The sequence below is a fragment of the Myotis myotis genome, unplaced genomic scaffold (genome assembly GCF_014108235.1).
Source record: "Myotis myotis isolate mMyoMyo1 unplaced genomic scaffold, mMyoMyo1.p scaffold_m19_p_9, whole genome shotgun sequence".
NCBI classification, from domain to species: domain Eukaryota; kingdom Metazoa; phylum Chordata; class Mammalia; order Chiroptera; family Vespertilionidae; genus Myotis; species Myotis myotis.
In genome coordinates, this window is record NW_023416401.1 from 4,718,660 (window position 1) to 4,743,463 (window position 24,804).

The 24,804-nt window shown below is 40.1% G+C and overlaps 1 protein-coding gene across 1 annotated transcript in view; it reads left to right on the top strand.

The window, feature by feature from the left end:
• Nucleotides 1–11,039, top strand: part of DSG1 (desmoglein 1) — a 34,749-nt gene extending 23,710 nt beyond the window's left edge. The window contains exons 13-17 of the mRNA XM_036321224.1: nucleotides 2,694–2,996; nucleotides 4,481–4,614; nucleotides 4,899–4,968; nucleotides 7,180–7,385; nucleotides 8,084–11,039. Coding sequence (XP_036177117.1) covers nucleotides 2,694–2,996; nucleotides 4,481–4,614; nucleotides 4,899–4,968; nucleotides 7,180–7,385; nucleotides 8,084–9,142 — 1,772 coding nt within the window. The 3' untranslated portion in view covers nucleotides 9,143–11,039. The remainder of the gene's footprint in view (nucleotides 1–2,693; nucleotides 2,997–4,480; nucleotides 4,615–4,898; nucleotides 4,969–7,179; nucleotides 7,386–8,083) is intronic.
• The last annotated feature ends 13,765 nt before the right edge of the window (nucleotides 11,040–24,804 follow it).

Below are 24,804 nucleotides of genomic sequence, written 5' to 3' on the forward strand. Positions count from 1 at the left end.
AGAACCTAGCAAGAGAACATGGACACAGAACCTGGCTGGAGAACCTAGCAAGAGAACATGGACACAGAACCTGGCTGGAGAACCTAGCAAGAGAACATGGACACAGAACCTGGCTGGAGATCCTAACCAGAACTTTGCTGGAGATCCAGACCAGAACTTGGATGGAGATCCTGGCTAGGCTGCTGATCAACTGAACACTGTCTCCGTGTCCTTCCTTCTTCGCCGACTCCGTCTACGCCTTTGGGAACCCCTGGACCTGCTGGGGTTGGACCCCGGCAATGGCTCCGCACCCTTCCTGAGTAGAGCGTGAACAAGTCGTGAGAGACCTTTCCGAGCATAGGGACACGTTGCGAATGGAAACAGCAACAGTTTCCATGTGCATGACCTTTGACTCGGTGACAAAAATCGTACACCTATAGATGAGGACAGTGGGGGGGTGGGGGGGGTAAGGGCAGAGGGTGGGGTGGGAACTGGGTGGAGGGGAGCTATGGGGGGAAAAAAGGGGAACAACTATAATAATCTGAACAATAAAGATTTAATAAGAAAAAAATTGTAAATGGAAGATTATAAGAGAGGGTTTCACGTGCCAGCAAAAGTTTCTGGCGTGCCATGTTTGGCACACGTGCCAGGGGTTGCCCACCCCTGACTTAGACTTTCAATAAATGTTAGTTCTTTATTAATGTAAATAATTGCAATTTTTAAATTATATGTATTATAAAATTATATTCAAATAGGCCAGAAGCCAAGCTAACTTAACTTTATATAATCTTTGGAAAATTGATGCACAACTTTGTTTGAGCAATTTGGAGGTAGCATGCTTATATTACTTTTAAAATTAATTTAGGCTGGTCCCTAAAGGAGGAGAGGGCCTCGAGACTAATTTCTTCTAAGCAAAGCTTGCTACTTCCGTTGCTTTCTCCCTCCCTCTCCTTCTTTCTTCCTCATTCAATTATTCTAAAAACAGGTTGACTATTTCCACTTGCTTTGCAGGTGTAAAAAATAATAAATAGCATTCCTTTAAAGTCATTCAACAATTCAGAATTTTTACCAAATTATAATGTTTTTTCCACAATTAATCAAAATAAGAGTAGTTTTAAAACATATATATTGCAAACAGAAATGTGATTCCATTTAAAGATAAAGCTTATTTTGATTCAGTGCTGAAATGACCTTAAGTAAATTGCTAGTTGACTCCAGTTTTACATCCAAAATCAAGCTTCACTGGAGACATGAAGGAAAAATTGAAACTTTGTTTACAACATTGTTAGGCTTATCGCAAACAGAAAGCATGCCTTTTCTCATCAAAAAGGGGGATAAATATCACAGGTGATGAAAATGATAAAAATAAGACCAAAGCCAATAACATTATGTGATTTGATATCATAGATTGGATTTAAATTTGTCTCTGTTACATTCTTCCAGGGACTTTTTTATTCATTTACTCAGAATCTATATATTGAATCCTAACCAAATGTCAGCCATTGTACTGGGTTCTAGGGTTACATCAATGGACAAAGTCTGACAACAGAGCTTACATTTATGTAATTGAGTTAAGAACAATAATGTCAAACAAAATCATTCCTTTATTTTTAGCCAGTTTTCAATAACCTTAGGAAAATCCCTAAATATAAAAGGCTGAATGCACATTGAAGTTCCTTTTAGCATTATCTATAATAAATATCAAAAGCAATATCGATAACAGGCATTGACAGATGTATGAATACATACACTGCCACAAAGGAGATAGAAAACATACTCATCACCACAGAGCAACCCTGCGCCCTTCTGTAGTCATTACTACAGCTCTAGCTCAGCCCCAGGCACCTGCCCATGAAAATGCTGCTGGATTCTGATGCACCACCTTTTGTATCAAATGCACTCAAAAATTAGTCCATTGTTTTGAAATACTGGTTGGTTGGTTGGTTGGTTGGTTGGTCGGTTGGTTGGTTGGTTGGTTAGATGAAATAAAAGGCAAGGGTAGAGCAATTAAGTTGAAACAAATAGCAAATCTCCCTACCCCTGTGTTCAGTCAAGGAACACAGTAACTTACTGAAACTTTGAAGGACAAGAAGGAAGCACACTGGAATATCTGCTTGTGAAACAAACGTATTTCACCTTCTTATTGAAATGAAAATTTCCCCGCCTCCAACAGCACCAGTTCCCTCTCCCGTGAGTGGTTGGTGGCTGTGAGTTTGGGGATATGCTGCTTCCTCACTAAGAAATTTTTGTAGAAATGCTGTACTAACCTGCTCCCAATCTGTTCATTTTGTCAGCCCATAAAAGGAAAAGCACAAACATAATTGAAGAAGAAAGACAATAAAACCACCAAAAAAAATAAAAATAAAAATCTAGCTCTCATATAAGAAATGTGAAAAACAAAACAAAAAAACAAACAAACAGTAGTCTAGGAATGCCTCCCCAGAGCTTATAACGCAGCACTGGCCAATGCAGACACAAGGTGGTGTTTACTGCCCACGCTTCCCTCTACACGAGACAATTTTTCAGGAGCACTAACCGTCATAACAGTTTGATTTACAAAAGGAGTCACCGGCAAGGGAGAACTGGGGAAGTTACTGAATGAATGGGATAAAGACATTGAAATAACTATTGATGCAAAAAGGAAATAGTTTCGTATTGCCCAACAATGACTACATTAAATTTATGAATTTCTTCCATTTTGAACCTTGTTACAGATGGTCTTCAAAGAACTTGTACTGGTACAATTAATATTGATCTTCAAGGTTCTGGCTGGGCAACTTCTGAAACCACTCCAAAATATAACACAGATCAAGGTGATACTGGTACTGGTGGTGGTACAGGTGAACTTACTACTGGTGAAGTCACTGTCAACACACAAAGCAACAATGGCAATGTCGATGGAGGTGTAACAGATGGTTATGATAGAGAACCCATAGGCGTGCCCATGTTTCCAGATAATGTACATTTTGGTCCCGCTGGCATTGGACTGCTCATCATGGGATTCTTGGTCCTAGGATGTAAGTACTTTTAACAGCCAATCTGCAGGTGCCCCCCACCCCCCAAAAAATTGGGAGACATTTTCTGATCTTTTGATAAAATGTATTTTAACAATTCTTATTGTGTTCAATTATCAAGATACTTCTACATCTAGTGCTGGATTTATGAGATTTTTAAAAAGCCAATTGCTTGGCAGTGGAAGATAAAAACTTCTTTCACATTCAATCTCAATGTGATGGGAAGCCCCATCATAGGCAGGTCCCACTGCTATTGGAGCAGAGAAGACAATGAGAAACAACTGATTGGAATGGCCAGGAAAGCCTACAGCAGCGGTTCTCAACCTGTGGGTCGCAACCCCTTTGGGGATCAAACGACCCTTTCACAGGGGTCGCCTAAGACCATCGGAAAACACATATATAATTACATATTGTTTTTGCGATTAATCACTATGCTTTAATTATGTTCAATTTGTAACAATGAAAATACATCCTCCATTCCAGATGTTTACATGACGATTCATAACAGTAGCAACATTACAGTTCTGAAGTAGCAACGAAAATAATTTTATGGTTGGGGGTCACCGCAACATGAGGGACTGTGTTAAAGGGTCGCGGCATTGGGAAGGTTGAGAACCACTGGCCTACAGGGAATGCCTATGTGTGGAGCTTTTCATTAACACCTGTTCCTATGAACACATTCGGGACACAGCATACTGTCCTCCAGGTGGCGGGTGGGAAGGTGCAGGCAGGTCCGAGAAGAGTGCACAGACTTTCCCTCGTGTCTCTGGAACCCGGGCTGGCCCAGCATTTCCCTCTCTCTCATCACTATCCTTACTCCATTCCCCTACCCACCTGCCCTCTTCCTTTTTTCTTTCCCTCCTTCCTTATTGTTTAAAAAATGTACACATCCTTTTCTTCATCCACCCATTCATTCCAAATCGCTATTTAAGATCATATTATGTAAAAAGCTCTGAGCTAGAAACTTCTAATTGATTGCGAGTAAAAGACAGTGTGAAGCAGCGTAAGGTTCTCTATTTGTGCCTGAGTAATTTCAAGAAAAGATATTGAAGGGCAAATAAGAGCCTCAAAGAGGATAATTGCTTGAAGCATGAACAAGATGTTACTGTTGAAATAAAAAGGCAGGCATGTATGAAAGGAGAAAAATAAAGACAAAACACCAAACATGTGGACTGGCCTACCAGTTTTCTTTTTTCTCTCTTTCCCTATTTTCCTGAGTAACAGGGAGAAGAATCATCTGTGTTCATAGTACGATACTATTTGTAACCTGAATCTGAAATAACAAATTAAAATTTATTGCAATCTAGTATACTGAAGCGCACAGTGATTGTAGTATCTCACCATTATACAGTTTATTTTCTATAACCTCCATAATAATTTTAGGATCAAATGGGGTTATATTAGGGATTCAAATTTAATCACAAAAAGCAAGTTTTTCTTTTGTGGCCCCTCTGCTAATTCCAATATTCCTCTCCTGTCACCCCCAGTGGTCCCATTCTTGTTGATCTGCTGTGACTGTGGAGGCGCCCCTGGTGGCGGAGCCGGCTTCGAGCCTGTTCCTGAGTGTTCAGAAGGGGTAATGCATCCGTGGGCAGTGGAAGGACCGGGGCCTGAGCCTGGGGTAAGTGCCAATCTGTAAGAAATGACCTGCGGTAGTCACCTAAACTCAGTCTTCTGCATGCTAGCCATGGGGGGCACTGGAGAGAAAGCAGAGGTGCCTGCAAATTAGATGGATGTAACCAGGGAAGGCTTTCTGAATGCAGTTCCGGTTTCACATGGATTTCAAAAGTTTCCTCAGTAACATTCTTTCAGAGCATCGGAAATAATTTGAGAACTAACCCAATGGGTAACTAGAGAAAGAAAAGAGTCGTTACAAATGGGAAGATGTTGTTTCTTGTCTTTTAGATTATCACCACCATCCCTATACCACAAATTCCACCAGGAGGGAATATAATCCAATGTGTTGACACTTCAGGTACAATTTCCTTTTATTTTAACAACTCAAATGACTCAGAAGGAATTGTGTTCTCTCTTTGCATACCTCACTGTTTCTCAATTATTATATTTGTCTTTAAAATTGTTTCTATTCTTCCTTTTAAAATGACTAATTTACATATTAAATGGAAAGGGAAAACCTACAGGAATTGTTATTCTTTTTTCTTTTTTTTTTAAATATATTTTTTATTGATTTTCTACAGAGAGGAAGGGAGAGAGATAGAGAGTTAGAAACATCGATGAGAGAGAAACATCGATCAGCTGCCTCCTGCACACTCCCCCGCTGGGGATATGCCTGCAACCCAGGTACATGCCCTTGACCGGAATCAAACCTGGGACCTTTCAGTCCGCAGGCCGACGCCCTATCCATTGAGCCAAACCGGTTTCGGCAGGAATTGTTATTCTTATGTGTTGAATTTTTTACATCTTCTTCAATCATCAGAGAGTGCTTAGGAAATGGCCTGATTAGGATGTCTATACGTAGAAAAGAATAACTGAGTTGTAACCACGAGTCTATTTGGGGCATGGGTTTTTGTGGTTTATTTTTTGTCTAGTTAAGCAAATCTTATGTACACCCCAAAATGCTAATTAGAATGAAAGAACAACTCTATTAAAATAGATCTGCGCTCATTTATTGAGACTAGATTCCACCTCCACAATTCATGAATGGTTCAGAATCATGCTGGCTTCTGCTGTCATCATGACAAAACTAAAAACTGCATCCATTCTCAGCATCAGCCTAAAGGTTGACCTGAAAGATCTGTCCAGTTTCTCAGACTGTAAGTAAGTGGAGGGGACACTATCAACATCTTCTAACACTCTCCTTTGAGGCGTGTGCACGTGGTGGAGCTTGTCCAGCACACGGGTGAGCCTGTCGGTACAACCGGCCCCACAACAGAGTCTAGAGCAGTTCCCAGGCAGAACCCAGGGAGAACGAGCATTTCACAGTACGCGAATAACTGTGACTCCAATAAAAAGAGCAACTGAATTTTAGAAACCTCATATCTTTGAAAAGAGTTGTGCCATCTTTTCTGTTTTTCAAGGTAAATACATATTGATTCTCTTATTTTTCTCTCAGCCTTCCTCAAACTTGTAATCATGACTTTTCCACGTTGACTCTTTAAAATGGAACAAGTATAGGAATATTTATAACTTGTAGAACTGGACCTTATGCAAAGCATGGACGTGCTAGTATTTAAAACCATATTTCCTCCTCATGCCTCCATTGTTGTTAAAATCAAACCAACATCGCCCCCCTCCCACGTCAAAAGTAGAAACTTTTATATCTTCCTGCTCACTGATATCCAATCAGTTCTAAGACTTTATTTATACATTAAGTCTCTCATTAAGTCTACAAATATTTACACAGACCTCCACAAAGCACAGTGAAAGGCACCAAAGTAACAGCCGTCTGGAAACGCACTGTCCCTAAAATCACGAATTTAAAATAGTAAAGCATGACACCTATCATGTCAGCACTGCTCCTGTCCACGGCACCTCCACAATCCAGGCCATGGCTTTACCTCCCCTGCTGAGAATACTGTGAGGCTTCCATTCACCCTCACATCCACGGGCAGATTCAAGACTCCCAGGCAGACCTTTCCCCTTGCCATCGCCATGGCTTCTTCTCTGAAAGCGTGGTCCTTGGGCTTCTCCTGGGGCCCTGTGCTTCTAATATAGTACATTGGGGTGTTCTTATACCATTTCACTTTTAGAATGTAGGTCATTTCCCCCCAATTTTTGTTAATTTAAAATCAAAGTCCTCTTAATAACTATGTATGGTGCCAGTTGGGTACTGGAAATATCAGGGGGAGCACTGTAAATCTAACCAATATGTTGTACAGCAGAAACTAATACAAAATAATATTGAATGTAAACTGTACTTGAAAATTTTTTTAAATAAAAATATGTAAAGCATAGGTTTTTGGAACCACTATGCAGCCCCTTGCTTCTAGCTCAACATATAGTTACCAACAAATAATTAACAATAATTACCAAGTTACCAAGTTAATTGATACTATTATTTTGAACTGAATATATTTATAGTTCCTATATTTCAGTATCATTTTCTTTTTTACTTTTTACTTTGCTCACAAATGCATACTTAAATGAAGAACTATACATAAAAGTAAGGTACTAATTTTTAGTCTACAGCACACTACATAAAGTAAATTTAAACCTTCACTTTCAGGGGTTTATACAAATGAGTATGGTGGCAGAGAAATGCAAGAGATGGAAGGAGAAGAAAGAATGACAGGATTTGAATTAGCGGATGGAGTTAAATCATCAGGAGAACCTGAGATCTGTCAAGAATATTCTGGAACATTAAGAAGAAATTCTATGAGGGAATGTAGAGAAGGTCTGAACATGGACTTTATGGAAAGTTACTTCTGCCAGGTAAGGGCTCTGTCCCATGCCTTCCTCCCCGTCTAGCTAGAACCCACTGCTGTACCCTAGGCTCCCACTGTTCCCCGGGGGCTTTGGCAGGCATCTCCTCACCAGGCTCCCAGCCTCCATGGGTGATGGCGCTGCTAACACTATAGCTAACCCGCTCACCGAGGCCTGCTGCTCCCCCACTCAGGAACAGCCACCGGCTCCCAGCTGTGTTTTGCCTATGGCATGAAGTCTAAATCCCTTCACATGGCAAATAAGCTTATTCACAGATGGACCCCTGTGAATACACGTCTCCAACTCCTCTTTCCTACCAATCCCACTTGTACAAATAAACCTAAAAAAAGCACAATTTTGTGTACTTCAAATTCAGCATTTTTAAGTACCTCCTCCTAACTTGGTTACAAAATAATTCATGTGATTTTTTGTGTGTGTGCTTTTGTGTCCAAAGTACACCATTATAAAGTCCACCTAAATAAATTTTAAAAATCAAGATATATTAGTGGAATTACAGTTAAAATAACTTCTAAGCAAATTATTTCATGCAGTTATATGATTTTTAGAACACCTCTAATAGAGGCTAGAATTTTGTTTTTTTCTATTTTTCTTTGGTAATGCCCTGTAAAAAAAACTTAAGATAAAGACTTCTATTGTTGTTAAATATGTATTCATGACTTCATTTTCTCTCTCCTCTGCAAATTTAGAAAGCATATGCTTATGCCGATGAAGACGAAGGGCGCCCGTCCAATGACTGTCTGCTCATATATGATATTGAAGGTGTGGGTTCCCCCGCTGGCTCTGTGGGCTGTTGTAGCTTCATTGGAGAAGACTTTGATGACAGTTTCTTGGATACACTGGGGCCTAAATTTAAGAGGCTGGCAGATATCAGCCTGGGGAAAAATGTCGAATCATATCCAGATTTTGATCTCCCTTGGCCTGAGAGCACTGAACCGATTTACCCTCAGCAGGGATCAGAGCCCGTTGCTAGTGGACGCCCACCCATCTCCCCATGCTATGGCACGACTACAGTCATTTCTGAGAGTGCCTACCCCTCTGGCCCTGGTGTTCAGCATCCTATGTCCATTCCTGACCCCCTGAGCTATGGTAATGTCACTGTGACTGAGTCCTACGCCACCTCTGGCACTCTGAAGCCCTCTGTCCACATCCATGACAACCGGCACGCCTCCAACGTGGTGGTGACAGAGAGGGTGGTCGGCCCCATCTCTGGTGCCGACTTGCATGGGATGCTAGAGATGCCTGACCTAAGAGAGGGGTCAAACGTCATAGTGACAGAAAGGATAATAGCTCCAGGTTCAAGTCTACCCACCACTCTGACCATCCCTGATCCCAGAGAGTCTTCCAACGTGGTAGTGACAGAAAGGGTAATCCGGCCAACTTCTGGCATGATGGGCAGCCTGAATGTGCACCCTGACCTATCCAATGCCCACAACGTGATTGTGACCGAGAGGGTTATGTCTGGCTCTGGCGTAACTGGATTTAGTGGCCCAGCGGGGATCATTGGTGGCAGTGGCACAGTCGGCAGTGGCCTGGTTGGCAGTGAAGCTGGAATAGGTGGTGGTGGCTTCGGGCTGAGCAGCCTGGGGGGAGGCGGAGGCCTGAGTAGCAGCATGGGGGGGACAGCCACCATCGGCCATATGAGGAGCTCCTCTGACCATCACTTTAGCCAGACCCTTGGATCCACTTCCCCTAGCACAGCCCGAAGTCGAATCACCAAGTACAGTACCGTGCAATATACTAAGTAGCCAGGGTCCCAGCACACTTTTTCTCAGAGATTGAGAGTTAGCTCCAATTCCCACCCCCAAAAAGCTGACAACGGGATTTGTGATGAGCAACCAGGTGCTAAGGAAAGTGTGGAGCACCGTTCCCTCCAACCACCAGGAGGAAAACAGACGGAAACGGGTTGTTGGGCAAGAGGCCTCCTTAGCATGGGTTCACCCTTTTCTTGAATTAGTCCCAGTGGAGTCACGAGACAGCATTCTCTGTGCTTCTGCGTGGCCTGCAGTGCATCTCCAGCATGTGGAAGAAAGAAAACGCAGCCAGGTAAAAGCGCTGGCCTTCACATGGCAGTTGGCATCAATCTCTTGCTATTTTTTGACTTGCTATGCACTTCCTGCAATATTTAAAAAGAACTACACATGCACTATGTGTTCGTGTATGTGGGAAGAGTTTGAAATTTGTGCCAAATGCCCTGTCAGTTTCATAGATAATATAAATAAAAATCCAACCACATAGTCAGACCACGGTTAACCATTAAAGAAACAAGAATCTGGCACCACAGCCAAGTCCACAAGCCACCAAGCGCTCCGACCTTAATAACTGCACTGGGTCAGACAACCCGCAGATGAGGGACTGTTTTCTGGGAGGGAAGTTCCATAGAGAGTGGCCACAGGGCGAGGTCCATTTGGGGTAAACTGGCCCATTTGCTCTGAGTCTGAATCTTGAGATGGGGCTGCAGCTAGAATTCTTCTGTCAAGACTTTCCTGCTTCTAGTTTGTGTTTAGTGTAGATGCAATAGTGACTGATACCGCCTACTAGGGAGGTGGCAGGATTTCACACCCATGTCTCCCTTTCCTGCTGCAGCTCTGACTTAAGAAAGGAGAAGTGCCAAGTGTGCTTCTCAGATTAAAGCAGAGAACACGTGGCACTGTTGTCCTCTCTAGCGGCAGGTCACCTCCCCAGGAAGCAGGCGGGAACTGCGCTGTATTCTCAGATTGTGTGTTTAGTTAAGTGTTGTTCATTTATATTCAGCTCTCTACTATACAGCTCCTCAGTTAAAATGGTTTACTTAAGCTGAGCTGCATGGTTAAGCTTTGGGGGAATTTTTTAAAGGTTATCCTTAAAAAGTGTTTAGAACATGTAAAATGTTTGCTGGGGTAAGTTAGAATTGTTCCGTCAAGTAATACTGCACTGTTAGTTTGAAGTGAATTTACTACTTTTTTGAACAGCCCTCTGTTGCTATTTTGAAGGGATCAACTAGGAACTTTTAACAGAGTCGATGATATTGTGTTAACACAAATGAAATTGTACTAGACAATCCCATTTCATTATTCTATCCCACTGCCAACTGACTTTTCGCACTAGCATAAACTTTACATTTCTGATTTGATTTGTCAATATGTTCTTGGTTTACACATGCTCCAATTTATAGATTCCAAATTATATCCTATGGCATATTTTTCTAGCTCTAAATTTTAGTAATGTACATTTCTGTGTGTTTGCTATACAGTATTACCTGGTTAAAGGTCTGTAAATAGAATCAAAGCATTGTTAGCCAGAAGTAAATTTACCATTGCATGGTAAAGGAACTTTTTTTTTTCGTTTCTAAATCCAGTGAGAATATGAGTTCATTAAAATAAAACTGGATATGACAACATCTTGTAAGGATTATTCCCCCCATTATTCAAGTTTCCCAAGGTTTTACAGATCAAAGAATATTCAACTTCCAACTCTTGTCAAAAGGGGTTGGGGAATGAATTATTTTACCTATAGCTGTTCTGCTCTATGTTATAGCAGATGATGTCAATATTTTCAAAGCCACAATATACATCTTATTTGAACTCTGTTGAATATGTACTGGTAAAATTGTGATGTTCTGTAGCATGCCAAATGCAGAGGTGTAAATAAAGTCATTCACTGGGAGTCTTTTATTTCTTTCTCCGTTTTGGGGGTTCCATTAATGATGGATCATTTTTCCAGAAATAAAGTCAAAGGGCATTTATTCAAATATACTTGAGTATACTTGGACCCAGGAGTTTGAAGAAAAAAATAATTATTAATCAATTATTAGTTAATAAGTTAAAGGGAGTGGTCACAAGTAGTTTTACTTGTTCCTTTGATATGACATGTCATAAAAAAGTGTTTTCTTGAGACTCCTGGTATCTTCAGGTATGTTTTTAGGTTGTCTAACAAATGCCAGAGTGACCATCTTTAATAACTGTTGATATTAAGATCCATCAGTTACATAAAACCATGGAAATACAAGAAAAAATAGCAGTATTCTTCATCAATCTTTCTAGGAAGATACTTTCAAATTCAATTGTTTGGGGGGGTTTTGGGGGATGGGGTTCTTTTTTAGGATTACACATTGATATTCTTTTTATTCCTACATTTTTTAAATTGCCTTTTAAGACCTCAACCATTATAACATGGTCCTTTGAAGGCATGTTATTTTCAATGAACAGACTTTGGGGGAGAATTCCAGTCTTCCCTTTAGGTGCTTTATTCTGAATCATAGACCTTAGGTTGTCCCATAGACCTAAGAAGTAGACTTTATTTTATAAGGGAATAATCATCATTCAAATCCACATCGCAAGCTGGATCTCAGATCAATTTGTCTTAACAAAAAAGAAGAAATAATGATTTAAATGTTACGTATACATAGTTCAAAACAGCGTTTAAAGTTTACAAAGTATCTGACTTCTACAGAGACAGTCCTTGGGGACAAAAATTAGTGCATTATAAGTATTTCTTTGATTATTTAATATCAACCAAAATACCGTCCTGAGCTCTTCTGACATTGAATTCCAGATATATCTGCTGCGTATCATTAACCTCTAGGTTACTTGATCTAACTGTATTTGCCCTGAAACATTTATAGAAAAAAAAAAAAGGTCTGAATTCAGGGCTATGTATTGGTCTTCATCAGAACATGTTTTATATTCATGTATAAAGTTCTTAGTCTCATAATCTTCATTCAAGTAACGCTCTGACAGAATTTTAATTATAGAGCTTCAAAAATTACATATGCACTCTGACTCGATGTTTTTAATTATTACAGCAACATTTGAGTGTCAGCCAATTTGGTAGGAGGTTAAGGGTGTAATGATCATTGGCTAAAATGGCCATAGCTATTTGGGAAAGACATTTGAAACCCAATAAACTTTTAAACGTGCTGCCTCATTTTCTCATGCCCATTTAATAAATTCCAACCTTTTTGGGATTTTTAGTATTCCTAAGCCCTGCTTCACATTGCACGGAGTACACAGTCCACCTAGATGACTAGCACCCAGGAAACAGAATCTGTCTCCCAGTTCCAGGTTATTCAATTTGTGTTAGCACAGAAGTATGAGTGAATCAGCCTATTAGCCATCAAATACGTTTAACACAGTCATCTATCATTTACCTACAGTCTCTCCACGTAGTTATATTAGAATTACTACACACTTCACCACTAAGCTGTACTTAGTCGAACTAGTTTTTCTTTTGCTATTTTACAAATATTTTAAAACTCTAATGGTGATCTTTGATAATGCTTAAAACAAGGTGCTTGCCTTCCAGTTTCAACATAAACGTTTGTGAATGATTTGGGTACCAGTTCCTTGCTTGGTCACCTGTTGGCTCTTTTAAGTTGGTTTGTAGTTTCCAAAGAGTTATGTTGGCAGCAATAAAGTGATTAACACTGTTTTATTATCCTTTCTGGGTTGTTAGGGGGCTGGGGAATAATGAGAGGTTAGCAAAGCTAGTTGTTATTTTCAGCCCAGACAAGTGAAGAATTTTTTACGCTTCACACTGTTAACATTTATTTTCACCGTTTCTTGCCTTTTCCGAGCTCATGTCTCCGGAGCGCTGCTTAGTCATGTCGGAGCACAGCCTCTACAGCCCCGCACGCATAAGTCCATGACCAACAGCTTGTACTTTTAGCATCTTTATGCTTTTTCCTTTCTTTCTTCCTTTGCTACTCTAATTTTTTATTGTTGTGTACACTAGCGTTTCATTGCTTTTAGAATGGCGTTTCTTTTTATTTGCGTTTGAAGTCAGACCCCTTCATCTGTGTTGGGGCACATCTCCTCTTTGCTCTCTGGCCACTTTCTGGACCATTATCGCCTCCAGCTTGCACAAAACCTCAGCCTTTTCAGACACATGGGATCTGCTTATACCCCCTCCCTTTGTTCTCCACGTGCCATGTACTGACCTCTGTCTTAATAATGTCCCCTTTTACTGAAGACTCATATTCTGGCCACGGAAGCCTGGCCGCAGACTTCTCCGATTCTGAGGGTGTTCACAGGAACCTCAATGACCACATAGGTGAGGCACTTGACACCCAATTCTTAGTCCCCAGACCCCCATCTTCCCCACTCCCCCTCAGCCACCCCCTTCCTTATCATAACCCAACATGGCAGCACCTCGGCTGCCTCCGTTTTACTTCCTCCTTATCGTCCCAGCTCACGTGCTTAAGTCATTAAGGAATTGTTGCAATTCCTCCCCTTCATCAAAACTCCCATGAGTTTCATTGGACTCCCACCACTTTCTCACTGGCTGTTAGCTTCATGCCCCTCCTTATCTAATCAGGCTTTCGGAGTCCTACTCTAGTCACCTCTTAGTGACTACCTTGGGCCTCCTGGCCCTGCTATCCCACTTACATATCCCAAATCTCTCACCCTCCAGCTCTGTCTACACACAAACAACTAAACAGATGATTCAAGTGAGCTGACTTTTTCATTTTAAGCACAGGATCTCAATCACAGAGTAACATCTCCGGCAGCTTTACAATCCTGATTCTGTGACAGGCGTCCCCTCTCATTAGACTGCATTACTATTCCATGCCTTCTTTGTCCTCAAACCTCCCACACCTCCTCTTTCCTTCTCATTCCTAGTTGGTGATCTAATCCTATTGTTTACTGAGAAAACAAGTCATCAATCTCGAATCCACTCATCTTCCTCTGCGAAACCTACACATCCACCTGTACGCACACTCATTTTCCCTGCCTATTACAATGGAGTTAGTGTCCTACTCATATAAAAAGACAATCCCCATTTGTGTACCAGAACTTTGCTCCTTCCCTAGTTTCTCTCTCTCTCTCTCTCTCTCTCTCTCTCTCTCTCTCTCTCTCTCTCCCTCCCTCCCTCCCTCCCTCCCTCCCTCCTGCAGCATTTTCATCACCACCCCTCCTTGTACCAACTACCTCCCTTTTACTTTACTTGTTTCACCAAACTTCTTAAGACTCCTGCACAGTTGCTTTCCTTTCTTTCTCATGTCCCATCAGACTTCCACCCTCACCCATCAGTCCATCAGAATGGCCCTTGTCAAGTTTGTCCCAGACCTACACATTGCCAAACACAAGGCCCACTTTTCTGTCCTTGTCTTTCATAACTTCCAGGAAGAATCTGAAATTCTCTCTTCCTTGAAACACTTCTTTCTTGGCTTTTATATATAACACTATCCTTTCAGGATATTACTTATGCTGTATTGGTCATTCTCTAATTTTTTTGTTCCCCGCCTACTCACCTTTTAAATGGTGATATTCCCCTAAAGTTTGGTCCCAAGACCTCTCATCTCAACATTCTACACTGTTTCTATGAGACCTCATCCAAGCCCCTGTTTAAGATGTTCAAAATTTAACTTATCATTTTACCACCCAAATACTCTCATCCCAGTGAATATGATCTCACTGACCCATTGTTCAAGCCAGAAACTAAGCACTTCTCCCGGATTTCATCCTTTTCTTCACCCCTTACATTTGATCCACCAGGTCCTATTGATTCTATAACAACATATATCTCAGTCCACCTAATAATCTCCATCCCCATCCACCACCACACTGCCAGAACTGCCTCTTAAGTAGTCTCTTTACTTCCATTTATCTTCAAATAATTTTCTACATATGAGGCAGGTGGCCTTTGGAAATATAAATTACATTAAATAAATTCTCTGTTTTAAGAATTGCAATGGATTTTCTTTGCACACCCAAGAATAGCCTATAGGGGCCTGCCTGGTCCGGCATGAAAGATGGTGGCTTGGACTAGGATAAGTTGTGATGGAGGTGAGAAGAAACAGACTGAAGAACTGCTTTGACCTTTCTTTGCAACTGGTATGCACTCTGCATGGAACATTTTCTTCCTCATTTTCATCTGGTTGCCTCCTTTCATCTTTAGGTAGCAATTTAAATATCATCTCCTCAGAAACTCTGTCCTTGACCAACTTGTTCATTCATTCATCATTTAATTATTCACACAGCAGATGAATGCCTAACAGTTGTGCCAAGCAGTGATGACATGAGAATGAACAAAACAATCCGTCTTGTCGTGGAGCTTGTATTCAGGATATGGAGGGGCCCAAGGTTTGACAGTAAACATGAAAATATATAGCGAGTTAGATGGCAGTAAGTGGTCAAGAGAAAATAAAGCAGGGCACGTAGGCTAGGGAGAGCAGGATGGGAGGGGTGTTCTTTATCAGGAAAAATTCTGGGCGGGCACACACTTGGGGTGTTCAAGGAAGAAGCAGGAGACCCACGTGGCTGGAGAGAGTGAAAGAAAGTAAGCAGAAATGCAGCCTGAAAGGTAACAAGGGGTGGGACCGTGGGACCTAGCAGGCCATGGGAAGAACGCTGACTTACTCTACAAATCTGCTCAGATTTGTATTTTTAAAAGGCCACTCTACCTGCAGTGCTGAAACTCTTGGAAGGAAATCACAGAATCACGATTAGTTAGGAAGCTTCTGAAATAACGGAGGTGAGTGAGTGGTTGTTGTAACCTATAGTTAGCTTTACTCCGAGGGACTCCTACTCCCTGGTTTGTCGGCAACAGGTTGGTAGCCAGTAAGTAACAAACATAAAACAAAAACCTTAGGCAGTTTAGTAAAGCAACATTTAAAAAGAAATTGGAAAAAGGGCCCTGAGCAATCAATTAAATTCAAATCTCATTATAAAATGTCTTGGAAAAACTCAAGTATAATAACTACAAATGGAGAATAGCAGATGAGTTAAAAAGTTCAAAAATCATACCAGTTTCTGGGCATGTGCTTGGTGATTGAGTTCAAATAAGACAAATTTCAGCTGCCCCTGGGACTTACTTTTCTCGATTTTACAAACAAAGCTTAATTATGACGAACTTGGTGTATTCCAGTCATCTTCCCTCCCACAAAACCTAGGACAGCCCTGACTCATTTTCCAGAACTGCTCAAAATGTCAAGATTTGATTCTTACTGAGGTTCATATCTGGTTGGACCCAGAATGTAATGTGTCACATTTTCAAAGAAAACTATTTCTCTGCAATCAAATTAGTAGATATCACTTTAAAAATAAATGCCAGTTTCTGCTTGATAAATTACTGATGTGGGTTTGTCGGTTTCTTTGGATCACATCTTAGATTGGGTTCACCCAGAGGTAGGCCCTGAAAGAGAATTTAAGGGCCATGTAGAGGGGGAGGGTAAGTGAAGGAACTACTGGTGGGGCCTGGGGAGATGAGACAGGAAAGAGAAAGCAGCCGATGACATGTGAGCTATCAGACAATTACCACCATGAGCAACCGAGCCTCAGCCCTCCTGGAGAAAACTCTGGGAACCCGTGCAGTTACACTCAGACACTGCAGAGTTAAAGCATCCCAGAAATGAGGGAAATTGTGTATTTAGACAAAGCTGCCACCAGTTAATAGTTAAGGGCTGCCTCTGGGGACAGAATCCGCTGTGCCTGCTGTACAGACGGGCAAAGTGGCTGTGGCACCAATGGATAGAGAAACACAAGCACTGGCAGTTAGAATTTGGGTGTGTGGGCACAAAAATGATAAGGGAAAAGGGCAAAATACGGAGATGGCACCGCAGGGTCTGTTACAACCACTGGTATCCTCTGCCCCACGGTCTGGCGAAATATGCAAGAAGAAACCTCAGAAGTTTCTGACTTGACAGGTCTTTCTTGAACATTGTGCTGTAAACAGAATGGACATAAGCTAAAATATTGATAGGTTGGGTAATAAAACCCAATGGTATGAAATGGGAAAGTCTTCAGGTCCTTGTAATTAATAATGTACCTTTATGATATTGTGACATTGGTGTTAATTAGATGCGTCTACCCTCAGAGTGTTTAGACATATAATCACTCTCCTCTGATACATGACTGAGCTTTACTGTTACACACTTAGGAGTGACCTTAATAGATAATTGGTTTTGATGTCTATTTACTTTCAGAAAGAAGGGCTAGGAGTCAATTACTAAAGACATCATTTTTATAGGCATAACCCCAATATTTTAATAACTTATTTCTAGCCATCATGCCAATTCACTCAATCTCTTAAGACATGTGCTTGCACCTAGCTTATTATAAAGCTACACCAAAAATTGTTCATCATTAGTTGGATATGGAACTAATTAAATAACAAATTTTGAATTAATGTGTGATGCTCAGAGGTCAGGCAGTGACAAGCAAAAACAGTAATTATTTCTTGAATACACGAGTGAATGCCATCCATTCACTACTCAATTTTTCTAAAATCCATCCTTGCATTGACAGTCCGTGTGAGAACTGAGCCCCCAGATTACATCATATTGCTTGTCAAATTCCCACCATTCCTAATAAAACTTCATTTTCTGAATTGTTCTTTGGTACAATGATGCCTCTTCTCAATGTATAGGACATATTTAGTAAAATATATGTTCATGATAAATATTCTTAGTAAATTATGAGTAGACTTCTTAACTTTATACAAACTATAAAATCCAGAAATAAAACATCATATTTAATGGTACAACACTAAAAGCTTTTTCTATGAAAAAGAGAAATAAAATAATGATGCTCACTATCAATATTGCATTTAACATTTTACCAGTGATTCAAAAGTAGAGGGGAAAGATTATAGGGACTGGAAAGAAAGAAACAAAATATCTTTATTGTCAAATTAAATCATGATGTAGTTAAAATCCAGAAGAATCTTGAATTTTTAATATCAATCAAATTAAAAATAAGGGTTTAGCCAAATGAACTAACAAGACAAACAAAAACCATAGTTACAGACAACAATATGGTGGTTACCAGAGGGAAAGAGGGGTAGGTAGAAAAGAGTAAAGGGAGTCAAATATATGGTGAATTTGGGTGGTGAACACAAATGCAATATAAAGAAGGTGCATTATAGAATTATACACTTGAAACCTATATAATTTTATTAACCAATGTCACCCCAATAAATTTAAATTTTTAAAAATTTTAAAAAGTAATAAACATTTTTTAAAATTTTAATAAAATATTCAATATCCAGATGAGTTTTGCAAAACTGCTGAATACAAAAATCAAGAGCCAAAATCAATTGTATTTCCATATGAAATAAAATAAATGTCAGAAACTACAATTTAAAAAAAATATATCTTATACTAGTACTAAATAAGCCTCAAAAAGGTCTCTGTCAGACTTTAACAGTGAAAAAATAATAAAACTTTATTAAATAAACCTAAAATTAATTACTTAAAATATTAAATAAAAGAATGTTCCTTATTTGTATATTCCAATACATGACTCAAAATTGTGCAGTCCTAATCATAGTCTCAGTTTGCTTGTGAATCAGGTGATTCTAAAACATACAGGAAACGCTACTGGCCAAATAGCCAGAGCACTCTAGAGTTGAACAAAGCGGGAGAACTTGTTCTATGAGATGTCAAGACTTACTGTAAAGTTATGCAGTTAGAACAGCTTAGAACTCACATAAGAACAGACAAAAGGAAAAAGAGATGAAAAAGAGACACCCACAGTTATGCACACTTTCTTTTTATTTCTAATATTTTATTTATTTACACTTTACTTGCACATTAGTTATTTAATGCACAATTCAGATTTATTTTTATTGGTAGTGCAGAAAGCAGTGAAAAGCATACTCTTTTCAAATGAATGTATCAGGACAGTAAGATCCACATATGAAAAATAAAGATGAAATTGATCCCAGGCCATTATCTCTAGATAACTTTGAAACAACCATGAAGGGCAATATTTTAAGTGTATGAAAGCTTTCTTAAATAAGACACCAGAGCACTAACCATAAAATAAATAAATAACAAACTGATTACTTCAAAAATAAGCAATTCTATTCATTACAAACTACCATTTTAAAAAGAAGACAAGCCACAGAATGAGTGAAAATATTTGCAATACATGTACCCAACACATTTATATGTATGACGTAAAGAACTACAAACTATTTTAAAAGAGAACAATCTAAATATAACAATAGAAAAAACAACTTCAATATGCATTTAACAAAAGAAAAATTCCAAACGATCAAGAAATTTATGCAAAAATATTGAGCCCCAAATAATCCGGGAAATGAAAATGAGATACAAGTGCCTATCCCACAAATTGGCTACAATTTAAAGTCTGACAAAACTTTTGGGGGCAGTGTTGGTGAGCAAGAATGCAGGCTGGCCTCACTTGGACTTTGGGCCTTCAGAACTGTAAGATAATGAACTTGTGTTGTTTTCAGTCACTAGTTTGTAACAATTTGTTAACACAGCAATAAGGAACTGATAAATAGCAGGACTGTTTATAATAGCCTGTTCTATAGAAAAACATAGCCCTGGCCGGTTTGGCTCAGTGGATAGAGTGACAGCCTGCAGACTGAAGGGTCCCAGGTTCGATTCCGGTCAAGGGCATGTGCCTTGGTTGCGGGCACATCCCCAGTGGGGGGCGTGCAGGAGGCAGCTGATTGATGTTTCTCTCTCATCGATGTTTCTAACTCTCTATCCCTCTCCCTTCCTCTCTGTAAAAAAATCAATAAAATATATATTAAAAAATAAAAATAAAATAAAAACATAATCAATCTCTATTGCAAAAAAGATTTTTTTAAGTAGAAAATAGTTGCCACATATATGGCCAAGGTTAATTTCTCTTACATGTGAACAGTGTTTATAAATCAATAAAGTGTGACACAGTGGGGGAAAGGGAGTAAGTGTTTCACATAAAAAGAAGCAGAAATGGCCCTAGCTGGTTTGGCTCAGTGGATAGAGCATCAGTCTGCGGCATATAGGAGGCAGCCAATCAATGATTCTCTCTCATCATTGATGTTTCCATCTCTCTCTCTGCCTCTCCCTTCCTCTCTGAAATCAATAAAATATATTTCTTTAAAAAAGAAGAAGAAATGGCTAACCCCCTTCTTCCATGAAGAGATGCTAAATATCATATTTTTTAAAAGTCCACGTTTACCTGTTGCCATTTTTCCCTGAGCGACCCATAGGCCCAGGTTAATTTTCCTGCCTCAGTAGTTCCTAAACTTCAGTCTGCAATCTAAGAATTACCCAGAAAGCATGTTAAAAATGAACTAATCCAAGGGTCCATCCCCAGATGCTGACTCAGCAAATCTGGGGTCAAGAACCCGCCTTTCCTGCACACTGGACCATATGATATTTGGTGCAATTGAACCAAGACATATATTTCAAGAAGCACTGCCTAGCTTTTGAGTTTCTCGTTCCTGAATTTCACCCCCAACAGCTTCAGCCCAGCCCATTCAGAGCATCAAAGGTGCCCTCTATCCACATCGCGACTTCGCCAAAGAGGGGCACTGCCACGGCCAGCGAAGGAGCCAGGCTGGCACCTGAGTGCCTATCACACTGTGGCACCGCTGCCACGGCGTCATGAGCGGGAGTCATTTGCAAAAATATATTTTTAAGTAGAAAATAGCTGCCATATATGGCAGAGATTAATTTCTCTTACATACCAACAATGTTTATAAATCAATAATAAAGACATCAGCGACACAGGGGGGATAAGTATGCAGCAAGCAAGTGATAAGTCTGCAGTAATACACTTTAATTACAACAGCCCGGCAGGTGTGGCTCAGTGGTTGAGCGTTGACCTATGAACCAGGAGGTCACAGTTCAAATACCGGTCAGGGCACATGCCTGGGTTGCGAACTTGATCCCCAGTGTGGGGCATGCAGGAAGCAGCCAATCAATGGTTCTCATCATTGATGTTTCTATCTCTATCTCTCCCTCTCCCTTCCTCTCTATCAATAAAAATATATTAAAAAAAAAAAAATAAAGCTAGAAGCCAGGTAATTCTTTTTGTACTTACTTGAATGACATCCCACACTGAGGACATGAAGTCACAGAGAGAATCAACAAGGCACCTCTGTCAGGGTGTATGATTTTAGGGTGTACATTAACATCCTATTATATTAACAGAACTCTGTAGGAAACTGACATTTAACCTCCATGATATCTAACACCCACTAAATAACCTTGTATGCTGGCACCCTTATCTCTACACATAAATTGGCTTTAATGAGGAGACAGGTTGTTTACCTTCAGTGCCATTACCTTAAGGTGAACAGTCAGGCATGTTTGCACAGCAGCTGCTCTAGGTCAAAGCCAAGACAAGCTGTGTTTACCTGCTGTCCATCTCCCGAGGCCCATGCCGATGGAAATCCTTTTGTTTGAGTCAGCTCCAGAACCTACTTGCCTACTGCATTTGACAAACATAGTTTAGGTCCATAAATATTTTTTAAATTTCCTCTCCTTTAATATGTCCTTGGGTATTTCAATAATATCCATCGTTAGTCTGAAACCATCATAATTAGATGGAAAATTTGCCCTAACATTATGTTCATACTATTTGGCCTGTAGAGATCACATTTCTTTTTTTTCAAAGAGAATTTGTACTGCAACGTGTTGAATGAGCTGTCTTGTATGGCATTCCTTTAAAAATATAAACGTTAGGGCACTTACTATGTTTTAGATGGATATGATGTAGAGAATGAAAATGTCCCACTACGGTAGAAGCAGGATGAGACCACATCACAGAAGCACAAGAACAATAATGAAATTCCAAGAGCATCCTTGAAAGTCGACATGCACTTTCCCATGAGCAGATGAAATGCTACTGGTTTGGTAACAAACACAAATAGGGAAACATAAGTAATAAGACAAAATTCTGCTTGCAGAGCCAGCTATTAAGCTCAATAATTTGGTAAACTATAAAATAGGTGTGTGTTTAAAAAAAAAAAAAGTAACATTTAGCCATCAATTCTTTTCTATTTTGCCTTCACATATCTAGCCAGTATTAGAAAATGGCTTAGTATTTATATAAATTGACTATGAAGCAGGAGTTAGTATACTTTCCCTATCATCAGCACTAATAAACCTCTAAAGTGTATAGGAGAGAAGTTAGAGAGGAGAGATTGAATTAAATAATCTTTAGGCTATGTTCAAACATTAGCATATGTGAAGGCTGGAGCCCCACAACAGAAACAGAAGTAGCTGCTATTTATCTATCTAAGCTCAGAACCATGATTAAGCTTTGCCTTGAAGAGGGTTTAAATTGAAATCTTGCCCTAACAGGTTTGGCTCAGTGGATAGAGCGTCAGCCTGTGGACTGAAGGGTCCCCTGTTCGATTCCAGTCAAGGACACATGCCTAGGTTTCGGGTTCGATCCCCAGTAGGGGGCATGCAGGAGGCAGCCAATCAATTGTTGTCTCTCATCATTGATGTTTCTATCTCCCTCTACCTCTCCCTTCCTCTTTGAAATAAATAAAAATATTTTTTTAAAAAATAAATTGAAATCCTTGGGTGATTCTATTTTTGGGACCATCCCACCAACTCTCTCAAGGAGTAGATGTAAATGAGTGTCGGAGCTTCAAGTGGCAACTTCTCAGTTATTGCAGACTCTGCATCTGCTCGTGATGGTAATCTCCAGATCTGAATTTGAGGGACCATTGAAATTAGGAGTTATAAATGGAGAAATCTGAAGGAAACACCTAAATGATCAGGTATCTAGTTCTTCTGCTTGTTGTTTCTTTTCTTTGAAACTCATCCTATGAATAGCAACTCAGGTAGATTGAAAATTTTATATTTCAAGAGAAATCCACCAATCATAGTACCAACACAAACGGTGGAAAGATCTCCATCTGTTACAGCAAATGAAGAACATAACTTTCCCCTTGCGAAAAACAGTAACACATAGGGGTTTAGACCGGTTTCATTAATTCTCTCAGGCAAAGTAAATGATTCTAATTCAACATTAACTGAAACAAAACAAAAATAATTTTCTTTAGCTGGCTAAACAATGGTCAACTTTCTGTCCAATGTCTCTTAGTATAATACACTACTGTAGGTTGCCCGAGCCTGCTTGGAAGTAGGTATGGAAACAAAATCATCATTAGAGGCACTGACTCCTCCCAGATCCCTGAGTTCCCTCTGAGGCTCTGAATGGCCTATTGTTTATAGACATAAATCCACTGAAGAATCCCATGTTGGATTCTCCCATTCGCTACTGTTCTGCAGTGGCTCCCAGGGCAATCTTCCACACTTACATCTGCTTGATGGCCCAGAACATGGTACTAGAAACACTGAAGTTTCTATATATTCTCTACCATCTTCTCATATTCCCCAAACTTCTACAGATTCCCTGCCAACTTTTCATATTCCCCTTTAGATGCAGACACCAAAAAGAATTGTATGTACGTGAGTCATGATAAACTGGGTGGCACATAGAAAGGGGGTATCAGCCACGTATCTTTTAAGCCTTTTATTTGAGTCACGTTGTATTCTCCAGTGTTTCTATAATTCAAATCTTAAGCAGTATTGCTCATTAAATCTCCACAAGACCCAAACCATCCCCATAGCTGTCTGTGGTATCTTTCTAGCGACAGAAATATACACAGTTAGCCAAGGAATCCCCCCCACTCACCCAGCCAGTGCAAATTCCTACAGTCCTCCTTTATTTTAAAGTAAGCCAAGGGGTTTATGGGAAAATAAAAGCAAAGGCCTCAGTGCAATTCCAGCCAATAAGAAGGCCTTCGGCAGGCCGGACAGGCGAGGACCACGTCACACCACCCTGTGTCTTGGAAACAAGCTCAAGCAGCAGCACCATTTGTACTTCCACACACAGAGAAACAACGGGAAAACGCCGCCGCGCCCCGCAGCCCGAAGCTCACCGGCACTACTGATGGAGGACAGATCTCAAGAGTAAGAATAATTCCATGCTGTTCTGACCTATATATAAAAGAAAAGGTTTCTATGGTAGAGACAAGTGTCACATTCCAACCTCTGGGTAAAAAGTCATGAAAATAAAAATTAGGAAAGCTCAGTTGGATATAAAACAGTTACGAAAAATTTTAATGCTTAATTTACTCAAGCATAGCTTTCCATAACTCTTGGTTTAAAGACCTATCTAGGATATGATGAAGTGGTGGGTTGCTAAACCATCCAGTGAATGTTGTATGTCTGTTAGCATTCTAGACAATCTAGAGAACCACCTAGAGATGTATTTAAAACGTGTCTTGGCTGGCGTGGCTCGGTGGTTGAGCGTCGACCTATGAACCAGAAGGTCAGGGTTCAATTCCCGGTCAAGGCACATGCCCAGGTTGCAGGCTCGATCCCCAGTGCGGGGTGTGCAGGAGGCAGCCAATCATTGATTATCTCTCACCATTGATGTTTCTATCTCTCTCTCCCTCTCCCTTCCTCTCTGAAATCAATTCAAAAACAAAACATGATACCACGCACAAGCCCTACCTGGTCAGCAGAGATATTTCTGAATTAGGCAAATATCCCCAGATATACAAGATTCGGCTTGGGCAGATAGTATATTCAAATACTACCTTTTTGCAACAATTCATTGTTTCCCATTGCTTATATATAATTTCCTTCTCATAAATATCTCAACATATAATTCATTTCCCTTTATTTTAAGATACTTTCCAGCCCTCTAATTGCCTTGAC